Source organism: Phocoena sinus, chromosome 4 (genome assembly GCF_008692025.1).
Source record: "Phocoena sinus isolate mPhoSin1 chromosome 4, mPhoSin1.pri, whole genome shotgun sequence".
In the NCBI taxonomy this organism is placed as follows: Eukaryota; Metazoa; Chordata; class Mammalia; order Artiodactyla; family Phocoenidae; genus Phocoena; species Phocoena sinus.
In genome coordinates this window covers 66,435,842-66,456,241 of record NC_045766.1, presented here as the reverse complement: position 1 = coordinate 66,456,241, position 20,400 = coordinate 66,435,842, and the positions used below count along the sequence as shown (strand labels likewise).

The 20,400-nt window shown below is 37.6% G+C and overlaps 1 protein-coding gene across 4 annotated transcripts in view; it reads right to left on the bottom strand.

Annotated features, from left to right (window-relative positions):
• The window catches only part of TP63 (tumor protein p63), a 222,203-nt gene that overhangs the window by 140,764 nt on the left and 61,039 nt on the right, over positions 1-20,400 (bottom strand). For all 4 annotated transcript variants that reach the window (XM_032631616.1, XM_032631612.1, XM_032631613.1 and 1 more), the window contains exon 2: positions 30-158. In XM_032631616.1, the coding sequence (XP_032487507.1) occupies positions 30-158 (129 nt within the window). The remainder of the gene's footprint in view (positions 1-29; positions 159-20,400) is intronic.

The window sequence follows — 20,400 nt, the reverse complement described above, 5'->3', positions numbered from 1 at the left end:
CAACAGTTTTTTGCTTATCTGATACTTACTGTTCCAGAAAATCCCAGATGTGCTGGAAAACCTCTGGACTGAGGAATTCACTTGTCTGTGTGCTCTGGGACATAGTGGATCGGTAATAACTTTCTTTCCAAGAGAAATGGGCTGGGGTTTCTACGAACCTTAAAAGGACAAAAATGAAACTAGGATTATAGTTTCTGTACTTAGGATACTGGATATTAAAATTAAAGTATAGTCAATCAAAAAAATCAAGTGAATCTTCAAAATCATGCAGGGATACACAGCAAATTTTACAAGTTACACAACCGGTGTTTCTTTAGGCAGTGGCAAGGATCCCATTTTGCCATAAAATCAGGCAATCAAGTCTTCTATCAAAGCTCTTCATTCTTAAATAATAAAGTTGCTATGCTCTGCACCTCCACTATCCATCTACGTTCTGCCGATTTCAAAAAGAAAATAAACATTCCCTCATTAAGTCTGACAGCGAGTCTGACATATTATTAAATCCGTTTCGTAAATGTCTCAACTGATTATCTGCCCATTCAGCCTCCAGCAGGTAAAAAGTAAAATCAGAAAATGAAAATGAGTTCAGAAAACTTAAATTTCACCCTCAGATACAGAAGAGATATAATGTATATAAACTTAGTTTGTAAACTGTAAAAGGGGTTGTGTAGATAATGGTGTTGTTATCACTATTAACAATATTAATGTTAAAGTGTGAATAATAACAAAAAAACAAGATAAAAAAAAATTTCACCCTCAGCATAATCACCCCCCTCATAACTACCATCTTAGCATCAGGCCCAGGGACAATAAACTCAAACCTCTAGAGCCAGTTTTTTTTTTAATCACCTGTTACATATCTTAATGTGTGTGGGGGTGGTTTTTAACCGGAGTATAGAATTCCACGTCAGACCAAGGGATAAGCGAACATCTGAATAGATTGCAAATGAAAGGTATTTCTGTTTGTTTCATTTTGTTGTAGGGTCCTCAAGTTTGCCTTTACTTAAAATAAAAAATTAACCTTGCTCCCTATACATGTGAAAGAAAACACGAGCTTTCTCAGGAGATGCCTTCTCCAAATCTGCATTTTATGTGCATATCTCATCTTAGTATGTGATTCATTGTGATTATCAGTAGACTAATTTTACTCCAGGATGAAATTAGCTAAGCTCTTAATCATTACTGTTATTATTATAGAGAGTTAAATAAACAGTGTAATAGGATAGTCAATCACCTTAAATTTGCAAATGAATGATCTGGTCTAGTTACATAATAGAAGATAATGGCATTGGATTTATTGTCGATGATTTTTAAGCTATATGGAGATGCACATTCATTTACTAAAGTCAGATATATAGAGAACATCTATTATTTGCCAAGAAGATAATGGGCACTGGAGATAAAAAGTGAATAAGACTACGTCACCTTCTAGAAAGTCCTGGTAGAGAAGGTAAAGCAGGAAAACAAATCTCTAATAAATGCATTAAAAGTGTGCATAATATTATAAAAGCACAATGATGAAATATATCATCTCATCTGATGGATCAAGGAAAGAGCCCTAAATAATGAGAAGAAATCAGTCAGGCCAGATAAGGACTAATGGTGCAGAGTGATCAGTCTATGGCACTGTTAGCACAGTGTAAAAATTTGGGGCAGAGAATGCCAGGAGATAAAGCTGGAGAGGGAAGTAGAAATTTATGTGATATGTTTTTTAAAAAGCTTAAATATTTCAATACGCCTAGTGAGTACTGAAGAATTTTTTGTAAGATATTTTAAATGAACTTTCTATTTTGAAATAATTGTAGATTCACATGCAGTTGTAATAAAAAATATAGAGATTATCCATGTCCCAGTTATCCAGTTTTCCCCGATGGGAAGTAACATCTTGCAAAACTATCATATAATAGCTTGCAAAACTATCATATAATATCAGAACCAGAATATTAACATTGATATAATCTACTGATCTTTTTCAGAAATTCCCAGTTTTATTGTACTTTACTACATGTGTGTCTATGTGTATTTACTTGTATATAATTTTTTATCACATATGTAGGCTAGTGTATCCATCCTTACAGTATTAAAGGATTTGAAGCATTAGATTGAAATAGGATATGTCTTACATTGATAAATCCAGAAGTTGTATAGAGGAAGGATTTATAGCTTATTGGTTTATGGGCAAAGTTATTTAGGAGGTTGTTGCACAAGTCCAGGTAAGACAATAGGATGATAGAAGTGGGGATGGAAAAGATGGAGAAAATTTTAATTATTAGTGAAAAGGTTGTCAGATATTGTTTATGTTACTGACAGAAGAAGAAGGAAGAGTAGAGTCAAGGATGACTTCAAGTTTCCAGCTTTCTTGGACTGAGTGGTTGATGATTCCACTAACTAAATCAGTAAACACAGTTGGAAGATCCAGCTTGGAAAGAAAGGAGTGATGACGAGATCCATCTTAGCATGTTAAGTTTGAAGGACCAATGGGATATACAAAAAGTGAAGCAGACAGTTGAATAAACTTTAAACTCTGGGGAGAGAAATGGGCTAGAAGTTTAGAAGCAGATATCTTCACCATAGGGTGAAAATAAATCCATGAGAGTGAATACAATGACCTTTGCAGAGCAGGTGCAATAAGGAATGAGAAAGTTTGCCTTGTAGAATTGGAAACAAGAGTGGGCTATCAGAGTTTATGATGTCCCTGATGGGCACATCTAGAAAATCTGTCTATAATTAGAAAAGCATCTGAAAATCCAATATCTTTAAATTGAAAGGGTAAATTAATTTTCTTTGTTTCTTTTTTTGGAGTTGGAACCCAGACTTGGTTTATACACTCCCAACTAGTGAGTAGAAAGGAAATAAAATTTAATAGATCTAATACTGACTGACAGTTAAGAAGATTTCTCCCATAGATGGTACTTTTGAATATGTTTGATTTACATTAAAATTTTTCTTCAAATAAGATAGGAGAAGGAAGTGGGGAGAATAAAAGTAAAAACAATTCCTAACCAGTGACAAAAACGGAGGTGAACAAATATATGAATTATTCAAACTCCAAAAAGTAAACAAACTGTCATATGGATTGTCATGTACGTGGACCCATAAGCATATCGCTAATACCCAAAGACCTTAACACTATGACTGGTAGCCTGACAGCCAGGTGAGCACTAGAAGGTGAACTCAGCAACATGAAGTAGATTCTCAGTAACAGTGATGTTCAGTATGTGACATTCAATACAAAAAAGGAGAATTTTTTCTTAAAGTTGGCAGAAACATAGGTGTAGTTTCTCAGAGATTGACAGTTAACATAACCTAGATCTTAAGTAACAGGCAGTATGGGGCTGATTCAAAAAGAAAGAAGGATCTTAGATGGAAGTAGACACTGTCACTTTCCTCTAAAGCAAAAGAGAGAAAAATACTGTTGGCTCCATAGTCACTTAGTGTTTCTACTTCTTTCACTATTTCTACAAGGAAGTTCTGGTTTCTTTTTGTGCTTACTCTGCTATTTCTTTGTTTCATATTTTCCCTCTAGTTTCTCTTTGACTTCTGAAAGACCTTCCTTGTATCTCTGACGTCACCATTAACCAGCTCCAACACCTTGGAAATGTCCCTCAGCTCTGTGAGCTTCAGTTTCCTTGAATGTGACATACGGATCATCATGTCTACTCCACTGCCTCTCAAATGCCTACCCAATCCTCAGTGCTCTCCTGCTCACAACGTATTTCCTGGTTGCTTATTTGAAATATAATCTTTTTTCTTTAAATTTTCTTGGCCTCTTGGTTGGATCTAGTCAATGCTAGCTTTTTGCCTGTGTTAAAATTACTATAGAGGATTTTAAGTAATTCAGGGCTAAGCCTATATCTCCCATTTTTGCATTTCTTGCAGTTTGATAGTTCCTTGAGGTTAGAGTGGAAGGAACATGGGTTTTGGAGTGAGACAGACTTGGATTCAAATCTCAGGTTACCGTTGGCATTCTATGAGGCCATTCCCAAGTTATTTAACGTTTTTGTACCTTACTTTTTTCAACTATGTTTCCTTCAAAGGGTGGTTGAAAGCCTTACTTGAAAGGTTTACTTAAAGAAAATGTATTATACATGTTCACATTTACACAATCAATACATTGGTTCTATTAGGTCAAATACTATATAATTTGTAACCAGGCAATACTTACTGAATTGAGCTAATTAAATAGTGTATTTGAAAAGTCTGCTAAAGTTGCAAAAGTGTCACACAGAAGTAATTACATTAAACCAGAATTATCCCTCATTTCAATCCAGTTCAAACCTTTCATCCTGTATCTGTGTCCTTGGACCAAAACAATGCCCCCATCACCTCTCAGTTTCTCCTAGATCACCTTTGTCTCAGGCTTGCTACATTAAACTGGGCAACTTCCTCCCCCAGGACCTCAGGCATCAAGAGGGCTTTATAACAAAAGATGGGGGTGGGCTGTGGGATAGGTTGGTGGTTATCAAATTGTGTTTCATGAAACCCTACGTGCCTCAGTGTATTCACCAGATGTAAAGAAATGGCCATACTGGTAGATCTCCTCTCTCCTTAACACCATGAAGTTTGTCTTTTGCCTGTCTTAGGTGTATTAGGGCTCTGAGCAAGATTTCATTTGAAGAAAGGGTTCCCTTAAAAAAAACAAATCAGTGGCCTAGGCTTGAGGATCTTCAAGGTCTCTTCTTTGCAAACCCATTACTGATTTCCATTTCTGAATAAATATGTAAATCATTTTTGAGAGAAAGGAAGGAAAGTGATCCGTTGGTGTCATAGGGCAGGAAGAATGAGGTAAAGTCCTACATATCTTCCAACATTTTGCCTTTGGGTGAATCTCAGTATCAATTCACTCATAGACCAATCACTGTTCAAGTGGTTTCATTAAACCAGCCGCATAGCACAGGGAGATCAGCTAGGTGCTTTGTGACCACCTAGAGGGGTGGGATAGGGAGGGTGGGAGGGAGATGCAAGAGGGAGGAGATATGGGGATATATGTATATGTATAGCTGATTTACTTTGTTATACAGCAGAAACTAACACACCATTGTAAAGCAATTATACTCCAATAAAGATGTTTAAAAAAAAAGTCACACCCAAAGACAGCAAGTCTTAAGTCTTTTTTTTTTCTTTTCAGCTTGTTTTTCCTGGAAAAGAAAGAGGAAGGAAGGAAGGAAGGAAGGAAGAAAGAAAGAAAAGAAAGAAAGAAAGAAAGAAAAAAAAAAAGGAAAGAAAGAAAGAAAGGTCCTACTGTGTAGAAATGACCTGAAAACACCAAGGGGTATCTGATAACAGCCTGTATTCCCTCTCACTTTTCCTGTTCTTGCCTAAAAGTCATCACTGGAGTCTGTCTAACATTTAGGTTCTTTCAGCTCTCCTGAAAAGTCTCCAAATCTCTAAAATTTCAAAGTTCAAAACAACCTTAGTGTTATAGATGGATTTTAGAATGAATAGATCTCAAAGACCATCCAGCGCAGTTTTTCATATATATATGAAAATACATATATATATAATAAATACATCATATATTATATGTATTTATATAATATATGGAAAAGCTGAAATCTGAAAAGAAATCAGTTCATTCTGCTATATTATACGCAACGTCGGTCTTTATTCACAGTCCAGTAAGAATAAATTTATGTATCAGATGTTAATTCTCATCCTGAATTACCCAACTCAGCTTCTTGCAGCAGTTCCCATTAATTGTTCTGAATATTTAAAGCCTCCTTAGTTCCCTTTAGATCATCCAAACTTAAAGCTATAAAACTAGGAAATATACTTGATTCTAGACAAACGTCCCCCAATTCACTTAATGAAATAAAACAGCAGTTAGTAGTGATGCAGATGAGAAGAACATGGGCTGTTCCTAGATTTCCTGACTCAAAGGTCCCCTTGACTGGGTGTCAGCTGTTCTGCTAGAGGGAGAATCTGGCACCAAAAATCTCCATGAGAACAGACCTGGAGGGGCCGCCTCACCAACTGCTCTCACAGGTGGGAAGATGGGGTCACACATGAGTTTAAATCTTCGAGGACCTCATAGAATGTCAATGTTGGCTGTGATCTCAGAGTCTGTCTAGCCTTGCTCCCTTATTTCATAAGGGAACTGAGGTCTAGACCTGAAGAACTCACCCTAGGATCCACTGTTGTGCTGGAGTATTGGCCAATGAAAGCAGACTGCTAAATTTTCTAGAATTTTCCTAGCTAGTTGTTAAACACAATTATTATTATTATTTATTATAAAATATTAAACAAATAATTTAGAAAAAGAAAGATAACAAATACTCAAAACTGATCACTTCCTAATTATTTTACCATTATCTCTGTTCCTGAAATACATTTAAAAAAATAATGTAGTGAAATTGCTCAGATTTTTAAAAAATAATAAAATTTTCTGTAAAAATTTGTTGCTGCCCTTCTTTAATACCGTATCTCAAGTAAAGGTTTATGTGCAAATGATTCAACAATATATATGTTGAGTATCTATTATGTAGGGAATGAATGAGACGTTACTTTTTTGAAAGTTTTTCATAGTTTAGTGTTGGAAATAAAACACCTTCAATGTTTGTCTAACTTTTACCTTTTGTGCTCCAACTCCTAATTTCCCACTGGACTACGGCCTTCCCAAGGACAGGAAAGCCAGACTGGGGCGTTCATTTTGGCCTGTGCTCTACTTGCTTGGTGACTAGCAGGAAAGAACTACCATTGGTTGTGCCAGGATTTCAGTTCATAGGCCCTGCTTTTCCAGTTTACATATGACCATCTTTAGGCTCAGAGAGGATAGGGAAGTTGTTCAAGGTCTCTCAGCTAGTGATAGAGCTGGAATTTAAATTTAGGATTGTATAACTTCAAAGCTCATTCTTAAATAAATTACATATATGACTTCTAATTTTCATTCACAATATGAAGGTTTTTTCACAGAATGTTTCTTTTCTATAAGAGAACAAAATAGCCTACTAATTCTGTTTCATCACAATAATTATCCTTGGCACTCAAAATAAGCAAGAAGTGGTGTGGGGAAATTAGTACTAATCCGTGAGTGATATTATAGAATATCTGGCCTTTCTGCAGATTTTCCATCTTGCCAGGAGTAGCTGACAAATGTAGTGTAAGAAAAGACAGCTGAGGTCTCTGTTGCCCACACTAGAGTACTCAGATACTCTGGGAATGTCCCCAGTTCACAGATAAATGTTGTTAAAAACTCTGAACATGGGGAAAGGGGGAGGAGGGATACATTGGGAGATTGGGATTGACATATACACACTACTATATATAAAATAGATAACTAATAAGAACCTACTGTATAGCACAGGAAACTCTACTCCATACTCTGTAATGACCTATATGGCAAAAGAATCTAAAAAAGAGTGGAGATATATCTATGTATAACTGATTCACTTTGCTGTACAGCAGAAACTAACACAACATTGTAAATCAACTATACTTCAATAAAAGTTAATTTAAAAAAACCTCTGAACATGGCTTCTCATTCTTTCTTCCAACCTTACTTCCATCCATCCATCCAATCGATCAACCCATCAAATTATGTCTTAAGTTTGTATTACCATCCTCTCTGGATCTTTTCCAGAGCAAGTCTTCTGGTTGGACTCAACAGCATTCTAAATCACACAATTTCTTTTATATTTTTCATTCAGAAACATTCCCATAGTTTCAGTTTACTCTGCTATTATTATCATTATCATTATTAATTGTCATGCTTAATTTTAAGGATGCTGAAGAACACCCAGATGTCTTTTAGTAAACTGCCTCTTTATTGTACCCAGCAGTGCCCAAGAGCCCTGGAGGAGTAAATTTATTCAAATACTTGAGATGAATCCACCTTCGGGAAGTCACTCACATAATCTAAATCAGGCCCATTAAGAACTTTTTGTTGTTGGATGGAAATCTTTTCTTTTCAGCTTCATGTTGAAAAATGATTGGTCTCTTCCTTATCTATTCACCCCAAAGACAAACCTATATCCCAGCTTCATTTTTGGCAAACGAAATTTAAATGAGTAAGGAGAAGGTGGGGAGGGGGGTAATTTAGGAGCTTGGGATTAACATATACACACTACTAAATATAAAACAGACAACCAACAAGGACCTCCTGTATAGCACAGAGAACTCTACTCAGTATCTTGGATCATTCTATAAGTGAAAAGACTCTGAAAAAGAATATACTATATATATATATATCTGAATCATTTTTCAGTGCACCTCAAACACAATATTGTAGATCAAATAAGAAAAAAAGGAAAAAAACCTAACAAAAAAAAAATTCAATGGGTAAATTGCATTTAGAGCATATCTTATGCCTTAACATTTTTGATTTGTCACAATTTAAACAACAAAGTAACATAACCAAGGAATTCCTTTTTATATAATATTACTGAACTGATAAACTTAATTCTTAAGAAACTCTTGTATTTTTCAACATTCATTTCTTCTCCTTTCTACCATAGTTAATTAACCACCCTTTCATCTTCAGAAGACTTTTCTCTTCTCATCGCTACCTGTCTGAAGACCTGATTGCCCACAGCTCGTTTTCCTTATAATTCTTTACTGAGCACCCCAGGCCCCAAATTCTCTCATCAAAGTCTGTATATCTAGTGTCAATCACCAGTTTTTAACTCTGAGGTGAATTCTTCCTCTCTTAAGAACCATATCCTCTAGGATTCATATTTTGTGTCCCACTCTTTGTCCTAAGCATTTGCAGCCTTAAAGGTAAGATTTCTCTGACTTATAGCCCCCTTCTCTCACACTCCCAATTCCCACTGAACCTTCTTCCTGCCTTCATTTCTTTTGTCAGAATTCTCTCCTAACCTATGTATGATCATCTGTCTAGACAAACAGCATTTTCATCAGGTTACATTTCCCTAACTCAGAATTTATAGTCTCTCATCTTTGTGCCCTGAACAAAACCTAATCAGAGCTTGCCCCTCATATCCTTTATTCCTTTGGGATGAACCCCTTTTGCAAATCATTCATCCAGCTGTATCCTACATGTTTTCAGCCAGGAGCCTTTTCAAATTACAACCTCTTATACTCCACTATATTCCCCCAAGCTTTATTATTTACATTTGCCAACACCCAGTACAAAACTCAGCTCAGAAGGGCTACTGAAATAGAGTGAATGTCCGTGTCCATCCCAAAATTCATATGTTGAAACTTAATCCCCAATGTGATTGTATTTGGGGGTGGGGTCATTGAGAGGTGATTAGGTAATGACGGTAGAGTCGTCATGAATGGTATTAGTATTCTTATAAAAGGGGCTCCGAGAGACTTCTCCTGCCCCTTTCACCATGTTAATTTTCAGAGGCATGACAGCCATCTATGATCTAGGAAGTGAGACCTCATCAGACACTGAATCTGCTGGTGCCTTGATCTTGGACTTCCCAGCTTCCAGAACTGTGAGGAATAAATTTCTGTTGTTGAGAAGCCACCCAGTTGGTGGTACTTTGTTATAGCAGCCCAAATGGATTCACAGAACTACAATTTTTTGTTGTTTTTTGTTTAAGTTCATTTCCTCAATTTGGCACGCTTTAAGTATTTTGGTCCTTAGTCCATTCTATTGTAATTTACTCATGTTGAAATGGCATTGCCCCAACTAACAAGTGAGGAAGTGGAAGTCAAGAACGATATTTTTGATCTCCTGGTTCTTACAACAACAACAACAACAGAATAGGAAAGGACTTTACTTCTCAGCATGTATACTTTATAAATGAGGACTCATGGGGATTTTATGGATAGTCCCACAGGAAGTCCATAGGGCCTTAGTGCTAAGCCCCAGCCTTCCTGGATCCCACTGCAGAAAGAAAGCGTACATTTAAAATTTTTCACCAGCTGAGCTGTCTCTCTAAATCCATGAACTTAAAAAAATGCTATTGTCAGGCGTCACTCTCCTATAATAATTTATCACTTAATACTCTGATCAACTCAACCTGAAATCTGGCATCTGGTAGAAGATCATGATGAGGGAGACTTGAGTCCACTGTACTTATAATATCATTTTTAGCATTACAGCATGCAAACATAGACACATGCATGCTTACACACAGGCATTTACCTATAAACCGCCCCCAAATTAGAATTTGGGAGATATTTGAATAGATACAATAACCATGACATCAGGTTTTGGATATGTTATGGTTTTGCACTAATGTGAAGTCCAGATGGGAAGTTCGTGTAACATCCGTGGCTCAGACATATGAGCACAGAGCTCTGGAAGGACTATGGGGAAATGGAAACCAGAGGCGTTTTCTTAGGATTGAGGAATGTACTAGATTGAATTTAGACAAATAAATGAACCCAAGAAAACGCTTCATTCTCTACACACTTCTTCTATATATTTTTTAGATCACTTATCTGCAATTGTATTATGTATTTATTGGATACATGTCAGTCTCATGTCAGTCCTCCATCAGAATTCAAAGTCAGTGGGAGCAGATTGCCTTGTTCACTGCTGCATCCCAGGACCTAGAACTGCACCTGGAAATACAGGTTTCCCCTGCTTTCTGAAAGTACCTCATTCCGATGAAACTTTTCATAAGTCGAACTGGCATAAAGCAAAGAGTATCCCCTGCTTTCTGAAAGTTCTTGTTATGTCACTTCGCTCTCACTAAAGAACTACATTAGTGCCTGTTTTCGTGAACTGAAAGAAATCTGAAGAAGATTTTTGCTTTTAAGAAAAAAGCCATTACCGTACTAATATAGGTATTTTGTACCCCTCTCCTACCACACCCCCAAATTTCTGACATTTCAATGTTGGCTATTGCCTTAACTCTACTTGAGAGATGTGAGGAAACTATAGTTATAAATGGTTAAGAAACTTCCACATTATAGCCTCTCAAGAGCAAAAACTTACATGAATCTATCTTTGTATCCCCATAAATAACAATTCCTGACATAATAGGGCATTTATAAACATTTGATGAATGAATGAATGGCCTTAGTTCCTGCAGACTAGCATGGTTAGTATACAAATACCGGTTGGATTAACTCTGAAGTTTTATTCTTTCTGATAGATCACAATAACCTCTGTAAGGAAGGAATTGGATGTTTTGTAACAATAAAAGAGAAAAAAATTTAAAACCAAAAACAGGAACAAAGAGACAGGTACACCCCAGAAGCCCCTGAGGACTTTGGTGTGATGATACAACCCAATGAATAACGTTTCCAATGGTACCCTTGAGTCATCAACAGTTTTCATGGTACACACTATTCTTGGTTTAGAAGGACAGCAAAGTAAGTATGTCTTATTTTCAGAAATATCTATATTCCAGTATAAAAAGAAAAAGAAAATGCTCTTTAAAGGATTTATCTAAAAAAAACTCACCCACCCAGAATGACATATTTTCTAAGAGAGCCTGGTAGATAAGTTTTGTTTTTGCTAAATCATTACAGCACTTCATAGTTTCTTTCTGATCAGGATCACATCTTTTCTTACAGTATAGTCTCCTATTTACAGTTTCTACTGAGTGGTTGGTTCTTTGAGATAGGAATCTCATTTCTTTCAGTTTCTGGCTTTTGTGGTTTCACAGTCTAGCAGAGTATCTGGTACCAAGGGGGTGTCAAGCAAATGCTTATTGAAGGAAATATTTGGGAAGTTGGAGTAAAAATAACAATGCCAACATCTATAGCAGAAATAACAGTTAATATCTGATTGCTTCTACGGGCAAGGTACTCTGCAACATGCCTGGCGTGCATTCATTTTCCACAACATCTGTGATGTAGATACCAGTATTACCTCATTTTATAGATAAGAAAACTGAAGCCTAGTGGTACTTTACTTCCTCAAGATCACGTGATAACTGGGAAGATGACAACTCTGGGGTCTTAAGATCTGGCCTCAGAGTCTCTAGTCTGTTATTTACAAAGTCAGTCACTTTAGGCAAGTTATTCAGCCTCCCTGAGCCTCAATTTCCGTATCTGTCACAGTGAAAAGAGAATAGCACCTATCTCTCATGGAGAGGGGAAGGCCTTGATCCTGACCATAGGAGGTTATTCCACTTCCCCAGCAAGGGGCAGTAGGTGTCACACTTTAACATTCAAAAGAATCACCTGGTCCACATTTGGAAAATACAGAGCTCCCGTCCCTGCCTCCAAGAGATTCTGTTTCAGATGGCCTGGAATGAGGCCCAGGAATCTGCGCTTTAACAAAACCGCACATGAGAACACACAGCTTTGGAATTCACCTGAAATCTATCCCTTTGGAGTTGTTAACAAAAATAGAATACCTTGAGAAATCTGCATTTTCTCCAAATCTGTATCCTTAAATAGGCAAGGTATTATCACAGTCTTGTCCACTAAGATGGCTTTTTATCACTTGAGTAAAACAGTACAGTGTAACAATTATAATTACTATCATAGAACACAGACTACATGCTACGCATTGTTGTTCTAAATTTATGGATATCAACTCTTATTATCTACCCAACAACCTATGATAAAGTAGACTCTCATAATCCTCATTTTTATAGATAAGGAAACTGAGGTACAAAGAGCACAAGTAACTTCCCCAAAGATACACACTTGGTGAGGGCAGCGAACCCAGCAGGCTGTGCTGTTAACCATTACACTGTGCTGACTACACCAGGACAGACAGAGGTCAGAGCCCCAGCTTCCTGGTGATCTTAGGCAAGTCCCTGACCCTCTCTGGGATTCCAGTGCCTCCCCTGTGAAGTGACAAGGCTGGCTCTGATGATCTCCAAGGCCCTTTGGTCCCAAGATTCTATTATTCATTTTACAGGAGACGTTTGAACTTGTTATCTGATGGACAAAGGCCTTAGCATTTCTGACAGTAAAACACACTCCCACTTCTAGAACTGCCCCACTATTATCTTTTCTTTACCTGCCAATTCAGAAAACTTCCTTCTGAGTCATCTGTCCTCTGCCGTTCCTTCTTGCTGAGGAAACCAAATATACTTCAGCTCAGAGCTGGTAGATCTGTCCTCACATTTTCCTTGGAAGCCCTGACGTCTTTGTTTAATCAGGCTTGCCGAGTGATTCCACCTGAGTCTGTATGAACCTCATTACTCTCCCAAATAGGCCTCCCAGCCTGTTGCCCTGCTTTCCTCCTCTCCTCTTGAGCAATGGCCCTCTTCTGGTCTAATTCATCCTCAGTAACATCTCTCCAAACTGCTACTCTTACCTCTCCACTTGTGTGCTATTATCCCAACCCAGGCCAAAACATTCAGGCTTCTTTTGGTCTCCTATTTCTCAAACCTGGCTACATATCAGGAGACATGAGATGCTTAAAATATAGATGGATGGGCACTACTGCAAACCAATTAAATAAGAGTTTTGAAGAGTAGAATCTGGGCAGGAGTATTATTGAAAAATTCAGAAGTTCCACAAGAGCTGCTAATGTGTGGCATGGCTAAGAACCATTGGCGTCTAGCTCTGGTGATTCTCAAGTGGGGAAAATAAGCAAATCAGAATCACCTGGGTTGCTGGCTGATCCTTACTCCCAGAGAGAGAAGTCTGTGCATGTGAAGTAAACATGGAGACATCTTCCAGGAGGTTTGGAGAAACCACTTTATGAAACAAAGTTCCAGCTGAACTTCTAAAGCAAGATGGCTCACTACCCTTTCCTGTTACCCATCTTCACAGAATAACTCAAGGATCCTATTGCATTCCACACCAAGTTAATATTTCTAATCATGAAGAGCAATCCGGAGGAAAACACACTTGATGGTAAGATCCATATTCTTTTTCTCTGTGCAGACTAACAGGGTAGGTAACTTTGGGGGAAATCCCTTTTCCTCTCAAGGCTTGATTTCCCCCTATGTGTAAAAGAAGGTTATTGGATTACTAGATGATCACTAAGCTTCCTTCCCATTTTGCTAATTCTCCTATTTTAAGGCCCCAAACCTCTTGACCCTCAACTGTTACACAATCGGCCCCAGTTTTGCTGCATTCAGCTGACACCAGACAATGCATCTACACAAAGCTATTCCTGACCCCTGGGGAAGACTGCCCATTGCAAGTCAACACCACGGCTGCAAAGACTTCTTTCTTAAAATTTCCTACCTATAGAAAGAACTACCTCTGCCCCAACTTCAGTTCAGGCCTCCAAATCTCCACAAAGATCTTCCCTCTCGATGCACTCTTATAGCAACCCCATCTGATGGCAGTTGCCTTCTTCGCTTCTGGGCATCCCACCTCCTGCAGGCAGCCTGCCTTTACGAACATTGCTTGGAGAGAGCAAACTTGTCTACGCACGGGCTCTTGGCCTTACCCGCTCCAGCTGTCCAATGATGCTCAGAAGGTGGCTACAGAGTGGTGGCGGTGTGGTCCTGTGAGCCTTTTGTGTTTGTTTGCCTGCTTTGTCTTAGCGTGAGATGGCCAAGTCTTCCAGAAGGTGCTGGCCAGTGAGTGGGTAGCAGAGAAGTTGTAGCTGGAGTCTCTCCCTTTCCTCTCCCTGCCAGCTTCCAGTCTTTAATGAAGAGATGCACTCTCTAAAGGGGTTGAAGGTAGGACGGCTTCTGAGGCTCCTTACAGTGTTATTCTTTCTGGGTACTGTGTATAAGTGTGTGTGTTTTACAAGTAATTGAGATATATTGATACTTAAGCTAATAATGATCATGAAAATCATAAAGGTAATATTTGACAGGGTAAAAAAACAATCAGGAATGTTCATGGGTTTTGACCTGGTCTCCAGTAGCCTAGATTCTCCCTCTTTGTCCTAGTTCTTTGACTTCTGAATGGAGGAAGGAGAAAAAGGGAAGAACAAAGAGGTGATAGGGTAAAAAAATGAAAATTTTGTGGGTTGAGCTTGGGGGTGGGGGGATTTGGGATAGGTTTTGGTGGAGAAGAGATGAATAGAGTGTAATGTATATGAAAATGGGGGAAGAGTAAAGAAGAAAGGAACTTATCACTCAAAGTTATGGATTGGGTCTTTTTTAATATCCTTCCAGAGAAAAAGAATAAATTAGAATTTTTAAAAAATGAAATGAAATGAAAGAAAATTCTTTTAAGTTTGATTTGATGGCTCTGTGCTTCTTAAATGGCAACCAACTTAGAGAACAAACCCAGGTTGGTCATAGATTCAAAGGTATATGAAAAATGATCATATTAAAGACATTTATCTACATTTCAGGAAAAGATATTTCAAAAACAATAAGAAAAGGAGAGGTCATAATGCCATAGAAAAAGACTCTCAAAGGAAATTTTACTCAAGAAAAATAGAAGATTCTCATCTACAAGAGAGGTCTATAAACTACTATCCACAAAAACTACCATCAACTGTTTCTGTAAATGAAGGTTTTTGGAGCACAGCCCTGCTTAGGTGCCATCTATGGACAATGTCACACCACAGTGCCAGAGCTGAGAAGTTGTGAGAGAGGCCATGAGGCCTGCGAGGCTGCAAATGTTTACTATCTGACCTTTTACAAGAAAAATTTGCTGACCCTGACATACAAAATAAAATTTTAACAGCATAATCCTCAATACTTCAAGTTATAAAGGAGAGACTGGGTAAGTGAGTCAGTCAGGTGGAATGTTTATAAAAATGATATGAGGGTAATAACAGGATTTCTGATAAATTAGATGTGAAAGGGCACATATGAATGTGTGAAGTACGGACATGTAATCAAGGGAGAACAGATGAGCCTGATGGGGGCTCCACAAACAGATTAGGAAGCTGAGGACTCAGAACAAGATAAGTCCCCCCCCTACCCAAAAGCTACGGATTCATTTTAAATTAGAAGATGGAAGAGCACATATAAAAGAAAGTTATGGTTACCAGAGGGAGCACAGCTTCCCTAGGAACAAGTCCCCTCACTGCCACCAAACCAACTCAGAACACTGTTTTATTTTATTTACATATTTATTTATTATTTTAAATTTTTTTTCAATAACCATTTTTTGAAATATAAATTACAATGTTATGTTAGCTTCCAGTGTAAAGCAAAGTGATTCAGCTTTATATATACATATATGTGTGTATATATATACACACACATATATATATATTCTTTTTCTGATTCTTTTCCATTATAGCTTATTACAAGACATTGAATGTAGTTCCCTGTGCTATACAGTAGGCCCTTGTTGTTCATCTATTTTATACATGGTAATCTGTATATGTTAATCATCGAAACACTGTTCTCTATGGACTGTTTTCTCCCTCTTGCATCTACGGGTTTTGTCTTTGCTACTGTTTTCTCCTGACCATCCTCTTCGATTGTGGCAATTGTGTAATCTTCCTCTTCTCATTCAGTCATGTCTGTGGCTGAGAGACATCCAAGTTCCTCACATGGAACATTTAAACAAGAGACATCTGTTCATCTAAATCCTCCCTATATTCCTATTTATGTTAAATATGCCCCTTTCCCAGGGGTTTGTAACAGCTGCTTTTTTTTCCCCCTAAGGTAAGTGATTCAAGGTAAATTTCAAAAGCATTTCCACATTCAGTCTCACATTCATAGATTCTCTGTCCCCATGGAAAACCAAATCACTGTTAGTTGGCTAACTTCAAAATGTTATGTGTTTCTTTAACCATATGATTATCTTCTCTAGTAACCGTTAGATTTCTAAATAATATAGCAAGGGTCTTCACTCTTAGCCTGTTTAATGTCATTTATGCAGTATTCTCAGGTTAATTTTTCCCTGTAAACATTTTATTCCAAAATAAACATAAAATCACTCCTATTCCAGGAGTTTGTGTCTTCTTCAATCTTGGCTCTCTGGTCACTGCAAAGCTGTCTCTGGGAATTCCCTCCAGACACTTGGAAATCAATATGGGTTTTTTTGGTGTTTTTTTTTCGGTACGCGGGTCTCTCATTGTTGTGGCCTCTCCCGTTGCGGAGCACAGGCTCTGGACGCGCAAGCTCAGCGGCCATGGCTCACGGGCCCAGCCGCTCCGCAGCATGTGGGATCTTCCCGGACCAGGGCACGAACCCATGTCCCCTGCATCAGCAGGCGGACTCTCAACCACTGCACCACCAGGGAAGCCCCGAAATCAATGTTTTTGAAGTCCATTTCTAGATCTGCTCACGACAGATTCTTGTAGTTTATTCATTACAGATTAGCACTGTTTTTCCAACATGTGTGCTCTGTCCATCGGATGATCCCCTTGTGCTGTTACCTGCCTTTAACAATTTTTGATTTTAGCTTCCTGGAGCCTGAGGGAAACAGCAGATGACAAAGAGCTTTCTCCTTTTCCACATTAACTCATTCTTTAATTCTATCCCTTGCATATAACCTGTTGGCTTTTGCTACTAATTCTGTCTTCCCTTTCCAAGCTTAGGGCAAAACTGACTTTTGGAGGCTGGATCCAATTTCAAGTTAACAGGAAAACAAGAACAGAAACAGAGAAAACTGCTCTAAAGGAAGGTGCTTATCCAGTGCAGAACATATATATCCTCAGGCCTAATTCCCAGATTTTATGGAAGCAATAAACAGCTTTAGGGATTGGACAAGCATGATTACTTTAGATTAATGAGACCAACCTCATTTAAACAGGATATCTGTCACCCTAATTTCAGATATTCTCTATGACCTGTAGGCTTGTGAGGTCATGTTATTAGTGTATTGAGCTTAGGAAAATTTAAATTCAGCATATTTGTATTTAAAAAACTACAACTACAGCTGTATGAAAGCAGTGTATCTGTTTTCAATTACCATTTCATCCAGATCCTTCTAGGAGCAGTCAACTGCTATCTGTAGTTATGTTCTCCACATCTTTCTTTTCATAAAAACTTCATTTATTTATTTTTCAAAGTTACTACCTAGTCACAAGTATTACATGACACCCTGTCTCAAATGAATACATGATTTGATCCATGTGAAAGATAATATTTAGTACATTGTTTATTATGAGATGACCTATAATTGGTCCAAATAATAGTAGGTATTTGTGTGTTAGGAAGGTTATTGAATAGTAGTAGCACCTATTTAATTTCAGAGATGCTGAAACATAGGAGTAGCTTTAGGGCAGAAAAAGCTACTGCTTTTTGTGTGTGTGTATACACATCTGTTGGTTTGTACAAGTGTGAGATCATGTTTCAGAGGTTTTTGCAATCCGTGGTTTGAATTACATCTAATGATACTTGGAGATTCTGGCAAATGCTTTTGGGAGGAGACAAGTGGAATGATAGGTAAAAATTTTTCAAAAAAATAGATTAGTGCCACAATGGGAAAAGAATGTGAATGAGATAATTGTTATTTTATTTTGGGTCATTTTCAAAGGTTTCTCTGCAAAATTCAGGTTATCATAACATTACTCGGTCTAGTCACAATGAGAGCCATAGCTTTCTTGCATCTCCACTGTGTTTAGTGATGTGAAAGCTGAAAAGTTCCTTTTCTAATAGGACCATTCCAATGTTGGCATTGAATGAAAAAAAAAAAAGCAGTAAATTCTATCTTTTTAAAAGGGAAGTGATCAGGAGTAACATTTCCATGATCTTTCGAGTTTCAAATTCAAAACAATTTAAGGAGAACATAAAATGTGCAAACGATCACACTGTTTCCATGATGTATCCAAAGTTCAGTGACTGAGAATCTGAGAAAACTTTTACAGTGTCAACTCATTACAACAAAATATTCATTGCAGCACTATTTACAATAGCCAAGACATGGAAGCAACCTAAATGTCCATCAACAGATGAATGGATCAATAAGATGTGGTATATACATACAATGGGATATTACTCAGCCATAAAAAGAATGAAATAATGTCATTTGCAGCAACATGGATGGACCTAGAGATTATCATACTAAGCAAAGCAAGTTAGACAGAGAAAGATAAATATCTAATGATATCACTTATATGTGGAATCTAAAAAAATGATACAAATGAACTTACTTACAAAACAGAAATAGATCTACAGACATAGAAAAGAAACTTATGGTTACCAAAGGTGGGTGGAGAGTAAATTAGGAGTTTGGGATTAACATACACACTACTATATATAAAATAGTTAACCAACAAGGACCTACTGTATAGCACAGTGAACTATACTCAATATTTTGTAATAACCTATACGGGAAAAGAATCTGAAAAAGAATAGATATATAAACATGTATAACTGAATCACTTTGCTGTACATCTGAAACTAACACAACATTGTAAATCAATTATACTTCAAAAATAAAATAAAAGTGACAAAAAATATATTCATGAGAGGGACATTATATATAAAGGGGAGGTATTGAATACAATTAAAGATAATCTAAAGGTCCATATGTCCATAACAGGAGGCTGGGCACTAGTGGAAACAGGAATTTTGGAATTCTGGTTTTGCCACACTACAGATGGTTGACCTTGAGCAAGTTCCTTATGCTTCCTAAACCTCCGTTTCCTCATTTGGAGAACACGAAATACAAACACCTAATGTGTTATGTTGCTGTAAGAGTAAAGTGTTTAGTACAGTACCAGGCAGGTACTCAATAAAAGGGAGGTAATTGTTATCCCTGTTCTATACCGTGGTCTAAAGTTAAATCCTCATCCCCTTGAGAATGATGAGTCACAGGGGTTATACGGAGGGGCATGGTTCAGTTCACAGAAGCCTCAGTATTCACGGAGACACAGAGTCATTTCTCAGACAATTTTATGGTCTCTTGATTTTTTTAACAAAAGAAAAACAAACCAAATCACTGCACAGAGATTTATACAGTGATAAATCTTTACCATTCTGCATTAAGGTTCACTGTGGTTTAGGTACAGAACCCAAATTCTTCACATGGCTAACTGCTCTAATTTTAGTGCCAGATTTATATACCATGGTGGCTGGACCCCAAACCACCGCAGGGATGGTGTCAGACTCAGTACTTGTGACCTTATTAAAGGTATAGAGTCATTCACCATCAATGGCAGTAGGAAATTGTAATAATCCTGCTGACTGTACATATTTGGCAGGTCTTCTTGTTGATCAAGGCATATTCCCTAGAAGAACAAAAGTAGCACATTCATAGAGATCAAATGTATTCTCCCTGAGAACTTCATCTTTTGGCTGACCGGAACATACTCTACATGACCCTTGTTTTAGAGTAAAAGCTAACTACAGTGAAAATTAAATGCCATAGTCTCAAAACAAATGACACAATCAAAGTTTAGTTCTCACTACACAGTCTTAGGAGGATATATCCTTTCAGGCTACTCTCCTGTGCAGGTTTCCTACAAGTTCTAGACAGAGATCTTGAATTCTTCCATCTAGTAGCCAGGCTATCCTCTAGGGCTCAAAAACTCCTCTGGGTCCTATCTATCCAACCTGGAAGTGAAGAGAGGAGGAGAAGGGAGAAAAATGAAAGGGAGGGGGGGGGAGGGAGGGAGAGGGGAGGCGAGGGGAAGATAGAGAGCAAGCAAAGGCTCTTTTTTTTTAAATTTTTTTCATTTTCACCATCTATTTATTTATTTACTTACTTTTTTTTTTAACATCTTTATTGGGGTATAATTGCTTTACAATG